Source organism: Myotis myotis, unplaced genomic scaffold, assembly GCF_014108235.1.
Source record: "Myotis myotis isolate mMyoMyo1 unplaced genomic scaffold, mMyoMyo1.p scaffold_m19_p_10, whole genome shotgun sequence".
In the NCBI taxonomy this organism is placed as follows: domain Eukaryota; kingdom Metazoa; phylum Chordata; class Mammalia; order Chiroptera; family Vespertilionidae; genus Myotis; species Myotis myotis.
In genome coordinates, this window is record NW_023416314.1 from 55,352,068 (window position 1) to 55,365,427 (window position 13,360).

The 13,360-nt window shown below is 43.7% G+C and overlaps 1 protein-coding gene across 12 annotated transcripts in view; it reads left to right on the forward strand.

Moving 5' to 3' along the window:
- Positions 1–4,012: 4,012 nt before the first annotated feature.
- PRMT3 (protein arginine methyltransferase 3) overlaps positions 4,013–13,360 on the forward strand; it is a 92,242-nt gene continuing 82,894 nt past the window's right edge. For 5 of the 12 annotated variants that reach the window (XR_004970457.1, XR_004970456.1, XR_004970460.1 and 2 more), the window contains exons 1-6: positions 4,017–4,242; positions 4,498–4,633; positions 7,412–7,494; positions 9,719–9,768; positions 10,597–10,699; positions 11,834–11,993. Coding sequence is in view for 5 of the 12 variants with exons in the window: in XM_036325657.1 (XP_036181550.1) it covers positions 4,014–4,242; positions 4,498–4,633; positions 7,412–7,494; positions 9,719–9,768; positions 10,597–10,699; positions 11,834–11,993 (761 nt within the window). In the remaining 7 variants the exon portion in view is untranslated. Of the gene's footprint in view, positions 4,243–4,497; positions 4,634–7,411; positions 7,495–9,718; positions 9,769–10,596; positions 10,700–11,833; positions 11,994–13,360 lie in introns of all 12 variants that reach the window. The other 7 variants (XM_036325657.1, XM_036325658.1, XR_004970454.1 and 4 more) reach the window with 5 other exon arrangements.

The window sequence follows — 13,360 nt, forward strand, 5'->3', positions numbered from 1 at the left end:
GGTTCACAGGTGTTGCTGGTGAGTGGTGTTTCCCAAGTATTACTCGTAAATGGTGTATTCCAGGTCTAAACTTTGGCTCCGGGTCTTGTTAGAAACAGGATAGGACCAGGCTCTGTGGTTACCCTGTCATCCTCATACCCTAGATGGAGGAAACTGAGACGCCCTGTCAGTAAGTGCCTTGCCCAAGGGGCCACAGCCAGAGACCTGAAGCTGGGAAATGGCAGAGCCAGCATTCTAACCCAAGTCAGCCTGATCCCAGGATGTGTATTTTTTTTTTTTTTTAGGATGTGTATTTTTAACCACCCTGTAAGAGCACCCACTATTTGTATAATTCCAGAAAGCTGCAGTGAACTTTTGCTGGATCAGTACATGCTGTGTGTGAATTAAATAAAAATATTTGGATTTCTCCCTATAATGATTAACCACAAAATGTTCACATAGCAGTGAAAGTACTTCTCAAAGTGCTGCAACTTAAAAACTACGGAAAAGGAAGGGGAAAGGCAGAAGGGTCAACGTGAAGAGGAGCACACGGTGATAATTTCCATCCTGGAACAAAGGATGATGGTGAAACTTGTCTTAACATTTGTGCCGGGGGAAGCAAAGTTATTTGAGTAGTTCAGTCAATTTTTACAGGGTCTACAGGATGCCAAGTACATTTCAAGTTTCTGTGGGCACTGGAAGATAAAGGCCAGTGGGTGTGTCCCCCCCCCCCGCCCCACCCGCACCGGGGCCAGTGGGCTTTAGGAAGGAGATGGGCCGTCTTCCTCCTGCCAGGTGGGGTTCCTTTGGGGCCAGACTCTGAAGAGCCTGTGTCTTTGGGTGACAACAAGTGTGTGCTCCAAGAAGCAAGGCCGAGAGTAATGGCAGTTAAATCCAGTGGCCAGTTTTAAGTTATTCTCTGTATATTATTTCCTTGCCCACAAACCTGTTGGGCCTTGTTCAACACTCTATTGTGGTCTTAATAATGAGTGGGAAGATAGGGGAGAATCTGGGCTCATCTTTAGAGCAGAGAAAAGAGCTACTCCCTCCCAAGCCCAGCTTTATGGTGAGGCACAAACTTTAAGGGACAAGATTCTGGTCCAGTCACCCCTCTAAACTCAGTGTTACTTTTTTGTTTTAACTGTTAACATTGAACGATCGGGTGTCACTAAGGGGTTTTGCAGGCTTCCCTTCAAATGTTATACTGTCAGGGAGAAGATGGGTCTTGCTGGAGAGTTTATGTCAAAAAATGAAGGAAAAAATTGGGTGGGCCTTGGTAATGAAAGGCCTTGAATTTATGCATTCATTCAGTTTATTTAATACTTCCTATGTGCCATGGCACATAGGCAGTGCAGATATATCAGTGAACAGTAAAGTCTATCCCAACCGAGCCAGCAACTATTCTGACAATGCCCTACGATGTAAGGGGCTTCACACTTAATAGCTGATGAATTCTGTCCTCTTGGAGTTTACAGTGAAGGGACAGAAGTATATGCAGAAGAGTTTCATAATAATACAAGGCATCTGTTTCATTCAACATATTTATTGATTACCTATTATGAATTAGGCCACATGTTATGTGTCAGAGAAATGAAATAGAGACATGGCCTTACCCTCACGGTGCAAACAGTGTTGTAGGTAACAAAGAAGAAAAAAAGAGGGAAAAACAAGCAAATGGTAGGTACTAAGAAACTTAACAGGAGGCTTCTGGAATGACAGTGGATCCTACTTTAGAAATAGTGGTGTGAGGAACTTTCTGCTGAGACAAAAAGTGCCTACCTATTTGCAGAGTATTCTTAGCAAAGGCCTTGAGGTGGGAAAATGATGAGTCCAAAGAAAAGGCTGGAGGAGGGGGCCCAAGATGAATGGTTGAGTTGAGATGGAACATTCAGCAGGATTATGTAGAACCTGGTAAGCCATGGTAGTCAATTTCATTTTAGAAGCATGTGCTACAAGCATGCTAGCCTCTGGGATTAGAGTTTGGGACATTACCTACTGAAATTACTGTTGCCCACTTCCACCTAACAAAGCAGTCTATGGTTTGAATAGGTATGGGGGAGGGAAGAAAGACATGAGGCATAGAAAGGTTTGTGTTCCTCCCACACAGCAGCCAGAAAGTTACTTTCTAAACCAGCGATTGTCAACTGGTGTGCCACAAGATTTTTTAAAACATGCAATACCTGACTAGTCAGGGGCACTGACCTCTTTTCCCTCAGACTGTCACATAAATAATGACAACTACCAACACAATAGCTGTCTGATGTGAATGAATAAAAATTATACCTATTTTGTCCTGGTCGGGTGGCTCAGTTGATGGAGCATTGTCCCATAGACCAAAAGGTTGTGGGTTTGATTTCCAGTCAGGACACACATCGAGGTTTCAGGTTCAATTCCCAGTGGGAATGTGTACAGGAGGCAACCCATCGATGTTTTTTTTCCACATCAATGTTTCTCTCTAAAAAATCAATGAAAACATATTTTTGGGTGAGGATTAAAGAAAGGAAAAAAAAAACATACCTATTTTTTTTTTGTCAGATAGGCAAAAAAAATATATTTTTTTTTGGTGGGCCGAAGAATATTAGTAATTAGTTGATGTGCCATGAGATGAAAAAGGTTGAAAATCGCTGTACTAATCACATCTGACAGCTCTGACCGGGTATCTCAAGTGATTAGAGTGTTGTCTGATACAACCAAGGTTGCCAGTTCGATCTCTGGTCAGGGCACATACAATAATCAACCAATGAGTGCATAAATAAGTAGAACAAGTTAATGTTTCTCCATCTAAAATCAATAAATAAAAACTTAAAATATAAAAATAAATAAGTAAATACATCTGACAGTATTACTCCCTTGCTTAACCAAACAGGTCATCTGCTTACCGTAGTTGAGGATAAAGTTAACAATTATGTCTAAACACTTTACATGTATTAACTCATTTTTATCCTTACAATAACCCTGTGGTTAGTGCATTATCTCCATTTTGTAGTTGAGGAAATGGAGGTAGGGAGATGTCAAGCAACTTGCTCAAAATCATAGAATTAGGCAGTGTCTACAAAAGAAACATCCAAACCTGTAGAGAACTTTTATAAGTTTATTTGAGCCAAACTGATGACATAGGCTGGGGAACAAGATCTCAAGTGCTTCGGAGAGTAACAGTCTTGCAGTTTCTCTTATGCGTTTAAAATTAAGGAGGGAATGTAAGGAAGATTACATAAAGGTGGGAAAAAGCAAGGCCAGGATTGGATTACAGGATAGTTAGCGAGGTTCTGTGCTTTCTTGAGGGTGGTTATGGTTAATTTCAAAGGTGTATTAACCCAGATGCATAGAAACAACGGGCAGGGCTTGCTTAAGGCAAAGATGAACCTTTTACTAAAAGTTACTAGCACATGCCTGGGGTTGATTACCCAACCTGACTTGCCCAGTTAGGGATTTATGGTCAGATCACCCTGTGAAGTTACTTTCCATGGAAAAGTGACAGAAGAAGAAGTCAAACCAAGTAGGTTGGCTCTGGAGTCCATGTTCTCACTTAACCACTGGACATTCAAGACTGAACTCACTAAAGCAGCCTGCAAGGCTTTGGTCTGTAGTACACCCACGCTGGCTCCCGCAGTTCCCTCTCCCCCAGCTTCACCGCAGGGGGATGGGGGGCGGGAGGAGCCCAGGAACCAGAGGAGTCTGGCTCCCGCCTGTGTTCTGCCTCCTCCGCCACCAGAGGGCGCCGCGGGCCGCTCTCCCCTCCACGAACCCAGAATGGGGGAAGCTCGGAGGGCGGGGTGCTCACTGCAAAACCACTGCGGCGTCTTCCCACCCACCTCTGGGCACAGGGCTTCGGGCGAGCACCTTCCGCTAAAGCCTGTGGCAGCCGGAGGAAGAAACCAAAGTCTGCCCAAGGCTGAGACTCTTAAACCTCTTTTCAACGCGCTGATTCCGGGCGCACTGCGACAACACTGCGGCGGGAGGAGGCGGAGCTCGGGCCGCAGCCCCGCCCACCCGGGCTTTCGCCACGCCCTCCAGCCCACGTGACCAGCGCCGCCATGTCGGGGCCGGAAGCGCTCCCGAGCCCGCGCGCGCGCTCTCGCGTGTCCAGGCGCCCGAGAAGTGCCCCCAACTCCTTCCCTGCTGCGCGCGTGCGCGCGCTCGTTCCTGGGCCCCGGTCCGAGAGTTCCTCGACGGCCGCGCGCGCCGCTCAGCCAGGTCCCCGCCCCCAGCACGCGGGCTCCCGGGGCACCTCAGCCATGTGCTCGCGAGCGTCGGGCGCTACCGGTGGGTACTCCCGGCCCCTCAGCACCCGCGCCGCCCAGGGGCTGATGAAAGACCCTCTCCTCCCCCTGCAGCCTCCGGGGCGCGGAGCCCGGGCCGTGGGGCCTTGCTGGGGGTGAGGGGGATGCCGGAGGTGCCGGGGTGCGGGACGCGGGCGGCGCTCCCCCCTGCGGTGGAGCCTCTCCCCGCCCTCCTCCTCGTGCGCGGGGCCGGGCGGGCCCTGGCGTCCGAAGCGGGGCTGACTTTTGCGTGTGCTAGGCTGCCGGGGCGCCGTGGAGGACGAGGAGGACCTGCCGGACCTGTCAGACAGTGGGGACGAGGCCGCCTGGGAGGACGAGGACGATGCTGAGCTCCCCCACGACAAGCAGCAGACGCCCTGCCTGTTCTGTGACAGGTTCGTGCGCTCCGCGCCGGGTGGTGCCCGGGCCACGTGGGTCCGCGTGCCCTGCCCTCGCCTTCTCCCGCCAGTGGTTTGGAGCGCGGGCTTGTGGAGAAGGGAGACCCCAGGTGGTATGGAGGGAGGAGCCATGGCCTGGAAGCCGGCTGGTCTTCGGCGGCCGGTTTCCCCGTGTGTAACACCAGAGGGTTTTGCACTGGATCTGTGGTTCCCAATCCTGGTTGTGTACCTGTGTCACCTGAAACACTTAGGAAAGAACGCAGATGCGGAACTCCGCACCATGGTCCTTCTAGGTCAGGATTGCGGCCCAGGAATCTCTCTTTTTATAAAGGCCCCGATCTCAGGTGACTCTAACCAATAACAGGTTTCAGAGTCACTGAACAATAATCTCTCGGGAGGACCCTTCCAGCTTTACCATTCTGTGATCCCTGACCAGCAGAGAGCTTCTCAGGTGCAGTACTTCATCTGAACCATCTATATGTATAAAAGCCTAAGTGACCGAACGACCAGTCACTATGATGTGCACTGACCACCAGGGGGCAGACACTCAACACAGGAGCTGCCCCCTGGTGGTTGGTGTGCTCCCACAGGGGAGCACCACTCAGCTGGCTGTCGGGCTCCAGACCCTGGATCGCGGCTGGCAAGCGCAGCTTTGGTGGCAGGAGCCTCGCCCACCTCTGGCAGTGCGACTGAGCGGAGGAGGCAGCAGGCGCAGCCTGGCAAGATGAGTGGGAATGGTGTGGTGCCTGCCCGGTAGGCTCTTAAAAAAGGTTGAAAAGAGGTTTAAGAGCAACCCTTTTTCGGTAGGCCCCCCCCCCCCCCCCCCCCCCCCGTTGAAGGGGAAGGAATTGATGCCACTTTCAACTGGACTGCCAGTTTCAGGCCAGCCTGCAGGGATTGGGCCAAAACCGGCAGTCTGACATCCCCCGAGGGGTCCTGGATTGAGAGGGGCACAGGCTAGGCCAGTGGTCGGCAAACCGCGGCTCGCAAGCCACATGTGGCTCTTTGGCCCCTTGAGTGTGGCTCTTCCACAAAATACCACGTGCGGGCGCGCATGTATAGTGCGATTGAAACTTCGTGGCCCATGCGCAGAAGTCGGTTTTGGGAGACGAGGTGCTGGGATACACAGCGTGGGGGAGGTACATTGTTTTGAGGTACGTTCACTGAGGTCGAGCCCTTCCAACTCTCCCAGAGTTGGAAGGGGTCGACCTCCGCGAACGTACCTCAATCAGATTGAGGACGTTTTTTGCAAAGGCCAGCTTAGGAGTACCCTAATTAAGTTAATAACAGTATATCTACCTATATAGTTTAAGTTTAAAAAATTTGGCTCTCAAAAGAAATTTCAATTGTTGTACTGTTGATATTTGGCTCTGTTGACTAATGACTTTGCCAACCACTGGGCTAGGCTGAGGGACCCCATCGATGCACGAATCCGTGCACCAGGCCTCTAGTTTAAAGAGTAACCCTTTTTCGGTAGGCCCCCCCCCCCCCCCCGTTAAAGGGGATGGAATTGATGCCTTTTCACTTAGGTTAAAAAAAAAAAAAGCTCCGGTATCAGTAACTTGCTCAAGGTCACACAGCTGTGGTTTGTCCTATCCAAACCCACGTTCTTTCCATGTACAATTCTGCCTCTTTGTCTCCACAAGCATTGACTCTGGTTGCTGTCCTGGCACGTGGGCATGAAAGAGGCCTGTGTGGCATCGGCCAGGGTCACCTGAATAAACATTTTCCAGTTTTCCTTAAATCTGGGCATGGGGCTGGTTTGGTGGTAGGTTAGCGCCTCTGGATTCATCATTGTTTGCACCTGTGGCCTCATTGGGGCAGCTGTAGAATGTCTACATATCCTCCAGGCACTGTGACATTTGTGGAGCATCAGGACGGACTTCTCTGTGACAGGCTGCAACAATACTGCAAAAAGGACGGGTCTTGGTAAACATTTGTTGAGAGCTAATTGCTGCATGGCGCTGTGCGAGGCATAGAAAAGAGGCGCACGGCTTCTGTGCTGTGTGTGCCTGCTTTGCATCCTTCAGTTTTGCAGGTCACATCACCGAGAGACTTGGTCCTCACAGTGTCGGTAATGCAAGTACTTTGGGAACACTACAAGGTCACCTTTGAAGTACGGCACTTAGGGAATATGCCAGCTGTAAAATTACATTGTATGCTTTATTTCTGAAAGTACTCTGAGCTTTACCAGTTCAAAGCCTCCAAAAACAGAATTGACACATAAGAGGAGAGAAAAGTCTTATGTAGGGAATTTTCATATCGAGAGAAATGGAATCTAACAAAGGGAGTTCTCTTTCTTAAAAGCCTTTTGGTAAATTTGGTGCTTTTAATTGGCAAGTATATTACCTTTGACATTTAATGGGGAGTTGGTTTGTTTTAGGTGTAAAATGGAACTGAGAAGAACTGATTCCCTACAGTGGTTCTCAACCTTCCTAATGCTGCGACCCTTTAATACGGTTCCTCATGTTGTGGTGACCCCCAACCATAAAATTATTTTCGTTGCTACTTCATAACTGTAATTTTGCTACTGTTATGAATCGTAATGTAAATATCTGATATGCTATATGTGTTTTCCGATGGTCGCGACCCACAGGTTGAGAACCACTGCGAAGTCCTGGTTCCTGACTCTACAGAGAATGTTTTTTCTTAATTGGGAATAAAACTAGAAACCAGCAGGTTCGGGGGGTAAAGGGAGTGTATGTTTAACATAAAATCAATATTTAGACTTCTTAGGGACTTTTTCATGAAGCTATTTATTGCTTGATTTTTCAGGTTATTTACATCTGCTGAAGAAACATTTTCGCACTGTAAGTCTGAGCATCAATTTAATATCGATACCATGGTCCATAAACATGGTGAGTATTTTTTAGAATAAGGAAAATTTTAGTTGTGAAATTTAAGTACAAACTTTGTTTTTCCAGACCTTTCTTTTTCTAAACAATAGTGAAATATATAGCAACAACCTATCTTTTTTTGGCAGTGCCCTTAGAGGAAAGATTAAATATAAGTGATTCTTCTAGATAGGATTTCACTGTAAGCTTATATTGACTTCACAACTCAAAAGGAAGTCAATATAATGATTGCATTTTTATCATATTAGAATTAAGGAAAGTAAGAGAATATATTAGAATTAATGAGAGCAAGCATAAAGGTGGACTTGGGAAAGGAGGTGGAACATTATGAAAAAAGACAACTTATGTGAAAAAGCATGTGAAATTCAAGGCATACAAGGTCGAGTTTTATAAGGAGTTTGGTAAGAGATTATAGAAAAAGGATTGATGAAATTAAGGTGGTAAAATATTTAGATGATTCTTTTGAGACTTGCATTTAATCATACCTATTTTACTAATAAAGCTTTTCACTTCTTTAAATGGACATAGAAGACCACTGTTCCACTAAAATTAAGTACAGAATTATTTTTTTGGCCCCTGTATTTACTAACAACTGCAAAGGACATTAGATAAATGTGACATAATATGTTTATAAATTTAAGTGCAACTACTTTTGAAAGGCATGGATAACTTAGTCTCATTGGATTTTTTTCATGTTTTTAACATGCATTTTTAAGTTATGACTTGGAATCATACTGTAAATATAACTTTGTACTAGAGGCCCAATGCATGAATTCGTGCACGGGTGGGGTCCCTCGGGGTGGCCTGCGGGGATCGGGCCCCAGCTTGTGCCCCCATCCTTGTAGCCCCGTAACCCAGCCTGGCATCCTGCCGTGGCCTGGTGCCGCACCCTCACCTGCTCCACCATCCCACCTACGGGGTGATTAATCTGGGCCAGGCCCCTGCCTGGCTCCCTCAGCACCTGGGAGCCGGGTGGCGGCCCTGCCCACCGCCGCTGGTTGCCACCTGTGGGGTGATCGGCAGGGCGATCAGGCCCCTGCTCGCACCCACCTTGGCCTGGTTCCACCTGCTCACCTGCTCCACCATCCCTCTGCAGTCCCATTCTCGTCAGGGCCCATTAGGGTCAGCAGCACCTCCACTACTACCTGCTGCCAGCACCATGTCACTGACTCCCGCCATGTTCTGTGCCATCCCCTGGTGGTCAGTGGACATCATAGCAAGCAGTCGAACTCCCGGTCGAACAATTTGCGTATTAGGCTTTTATTATATAGGATTTTTTTCTTACCATATAGGGGTTTTTATATGCTTCTAGAGGCCCAATGCATGAAATTCTTGTAAGGGTAGGCCCTCACAGCCCTGGCTGCCTCGGCACTTTCAGCCGCCCTGGCTGCTGCCTTGGCTCCTGCAGCCCCAGCTTCGTTCAGAAGGTCGTCTGGACAGTCGTTTCGCTGTTTAGCCATTTGGTCAATTTGTATATTATGCTTTTATTATTATAGATTATGCACATAAAAACATTTTGTATGCCATTATGTTCCTTATACAACATTTTCCAGGAGAAATCTGTTAGATATGCTATTGACTGGAAATCAAACCCGAGACCCTTCAGTGCTCGGGCTGATGCTCTAACTACTGAGCACACCAGCCAAGGCTGTTTTCCCCTGTTTTAAATGCTGTTTCATTTCTGGAAATATAAGAGAACCAGATAACAAGCCTCATTGTTTTTCAATATGCATCATTTAACTTAATGTTAAAGCTAATATACTTCATATACTCCAGATTCTGGCTAAATTATAATTTGGTAGGCACTGTAAAAACTGGGATGTAGGAACTTTCAGTTCTAATATCAACTGCCCTATACTTGGCAAAGCTGTGACCTAAGTTTCCTGATTTGTAATGCTCTTAGAAATGAGAAGAGTTCTAAAAATTAATTTTCCATATTTTAGAAATGCAAGAAAAATATTGTCATCTATGCTAGCTGTTTCTCAATTACAATATTCAGAAGTATCAAAATACTATTTCTAGTTCTTAATAAGAAATTAAAAATATTATAAGTTTTAATTTAGAGCAGTAGTTGCCAACCAGTGGTCCATGAGGTCCGAAAGGTTGGCGACTGCTGATTTAGAGGACAGAAATGTTTTATTGTCTAACCAGAGAAGCCTCTATAAAACAGGTCAATTAAACAAAATTCATGTTAAAATAGGTAAATTATCTTTTTTCCCCCCTTTAGGACTTGAATTCTATGGATACATTAAACTAATAAATTTTATTAGGCTTAAGGTAAGTTGGTGCTTAATTTACAATTTTGTTTTTAAACTAAAGAAATACTGCTACCAGTGGTGACTAAAAGAATACGAAGAACTACTTTACAAGAAACTGTTTTAAATTTGTCAGTCATCATATTGGAATCATGGACATTAGGAAATGCCACAGTATACAGGACCAAGTAAATCAGGGGTTGGGGAACCTTTTTTCTGCCAGGGGCTATTTGGATATTTATAACATTCGTGGGCCAAAATTATCAACCTAAAAATTAGCCTGCTATATTTGGTCAAACATTTAATTAACTCACCCCTAATACCTTGGCAGGGCCAGACCAAATGATTTCACGAGCCTTAGGGGCCGGAGGGTGAAGTGTTCCCCACCCCTGAAGTAAATGGATGCACACCATACTTAATAAGTGTCATTTTTAACTGCATCTAAGAGATGAATCATCAGTGTTATATAAAAAAGTAATTCAGAGTCAGATAAAGGGAAGTACTGAAAGTTTCTGAAAATCAGAAATAATTTCTAGTGTGATTTCAAGTACTGTGGTTGCTTTCTTTGTTCTATTTTTCAAATACTTCGTTCTTCTTTCTGTTCTATTCAAATGAGTATTTATATTGCCACTTCCTCCAGATCCCAACAATATAAAATTGTGCAGTGATACCATTGATTAAGCAGTCATCCAATCAAGTTAAGGAAGTGACAATTGAACATAGACTTCTTAAATAGAGATTTTGTGTAATGTCAGCATGATTTCCTTTTTTGTCTAATTTTCCTAGTTTTTGCTAAGGGAATCTTATGATTATATGCATTGAAAAAACATGCAATTAATTTTACATCCAGAATCCTACAGTTGAGTATATGAATTCCATATGTAATCCAGTGCCTTGGGAAAAAGAAGAGTATTTGAAGCCAGTATTAGAAGATGACCTTTTACTTCAGTTTGGTAAGATGAATACATCCTTTGTGGAATATGTTTCAAATATTTTACTGTACTTAAAGAAAAAGTAAACTCCATTTTATTCACTTAGATTTCATTAGTTTTTCCCTACTCTCCCTTTCTGTTCCAAGATCGCATGTAGGATACGCAGTATATTTAGTTGCTATGTCTCCTCAAGCCCCTCTTGGCTATGACAGCTTCTCAGGCTTTCCTTGTTTTTGATGACCTTGACAGTTTTGAGGGTTACTAGTGTACAAATATTTAAAGTGGAACATGATTTGCATAGTTCAAAGTATTGTCCCAAGAAATTTATTTTATTTTTATTTTTGTTAATCCTTATCTGAGGATATTTTTTCCATGGATTTTTCTTTCTTTCTTTTTTCTTTTTTTTTAGAGAGGGTGGAAGGGAGGGAATGGGGTGAGGAGAGTGAGAGAGAAACATCGATATGATAGAGAGAGATCATTTTGTTGCTTCCCACATGCCTGGGATCAAACCTGCAACCCAGATACATGCCCGTGACTGGGAATCAAACCCAAAACCCTTTAATGCACTGGCCAATGTTCTAAGGACTGAGCAATACTAGCAGGGCCCAAGCAATTTATTAATTACAAAGGAGATGTAAACTTTTCAGTGGAGGAATCCAGCAGACCACAACCAAGTGATTGAGGCAGGCATGAGTTTGAATCTTAGTTCCTTCATTAAACAGCTGTATAACTTTGCTGGCTAGTCGCTTAATTTTTCTAAAATTTATTTTTCCCATGCATTAATCCAGGGATAATTATTTACAATTTAGCTTTCCTTTGAGGATTAACTGAGATGTAATGCATGTACATGGAAGGTAGCTGATAATAAATATTAGGGTTTTTTTCCTTCCACTTTTTTGTTTCTTCTGGTATTTGGTTCTGTATAATTAATGCTTATTTATGTTTTTAATTTAGCCAACTAATGAAAAACATAGACTAACAGCATGCTCTTTAAATTCAAATGGAAGCAGTTTGGATTTATACATTGATTTAAAGTACTTTTACTAATTTTTTTCAAGTGGCTGCATAATAGGCATTTAGTATGTATGTATTTATTCCTAACATATTTATATATTTATTATAAGATGTCCTGATAATGTCCATTTATATCTTTAGATGTAGAAGATCTTTATGAACCAGTGTCAGTCCCATTCTCATTCCCCAATGGACTCAGTGAAAATACCTCTGTTGTTGAAAAATTGAAACATATGGAAGCCAGGGCACTGTCTGCTGAAGCTGCATTAGCTAAAGCGCGTGAGGATCTTCAAAGAATGAGGTAATTTATCAGTCTTATAAAAAATTGTTTAGACCCCTCCCCCCCCCCAAAAAAATAATACAACTAATAATAAGATAGGATATGGTAAGGCATTTTATATACTGGAAAGTACAATGTAGCTATTTAATTTTAATATATTACAGCAATGCAACAATATTTTTATACATTGTGACATTGTTGATTAACATAAAGTTCTCATATATTTTATCATTTTATACTAATGATAATTGTTCTGGGGAGTGTTGTCTTAAGTGTTTTTGTTCTTTGATGCTGCCTTCCTTCGAATTACCCTATTTCTACTAGATTTCTCCATTTTACTTTTCCTCTCCTAGGCTTTTGTGTTGTTGTTAATCCTCATCCAAGGATCTTTTTCTCCCTTGATTTTTAGAGAGAGTGAAAGAGAAGGAGAGAGGGGGAGAGAGAAAGAGAGAGAAACATCGATGTGAGGGAGACACATCGATTGGTTGTCTTCCGCTCATGCCCCAACCTGGGGGCTGGGGTTGAACCTGCAACCCTTTGGTGTGAGGGCCAATGCTGTAGCAACACTGGCCGGGGCTCTTCTCCCAGGCTTTTAAAGTGGTGGGATTAATATTTTTAGGTTTGGGAGGAATACGGGGTTAAAATGTTTGCTTTTAAAGAATCAAAATATAATTATGGTATAGTATTTAATCAGAACACCAGACAATTATGATGGTTTTCTCCAGTGAGTAAATTAGCAATCTACTGGCTTAGTACTTCTCAGAATTTAATGTGCATGTAAATCACCTGGGGATCTTGTTAAACTGTGGATTCTGATTCAGGAGGTCTCAAGTAGGGCCTGAGATTCGGCCTTTTTACTAAGTATACCTCTAGCTTTACCTTCTGGATTTGTAATTTACTTGTTGCCGGAGTACCCACTTGATCGTTTGCCAGAATGTTGAGTAGGAAGGATAGTATAGCTGATTGCAGTTTCCCTTGCCTGTTTCTGAGATTTTATGCTGGGTAACCTGTTAACCACCAATAACTCTACTGTCTGCATCTTTACACTTCTTTCACATGCATACCTTACAGATTCTTAATATATGATCAGAGAGGGAACTAAATTTTAGAGCTGAAGTGGATGGTGTTGGTTTATGTAAATCTCAATTTGGGTCCACTTTCTGCACATATAACCCTTTGATGAGATAATAGGTTTTAAAGAATATTAATAGTGTCGAAATATAGTATTACATTGATTTAGCTACTAAAATAAGCTTTTGGAATATTAAGAATAATAAAGTTGAATAAAGGTAATGTGCTTATTTTATTCAGTTGAAAGATATAAACAGCTATAATCTGCAGTTGGCAGGGCTTTGTGGTTTGCAGAAGGAATGCTTTTACAACTGGGT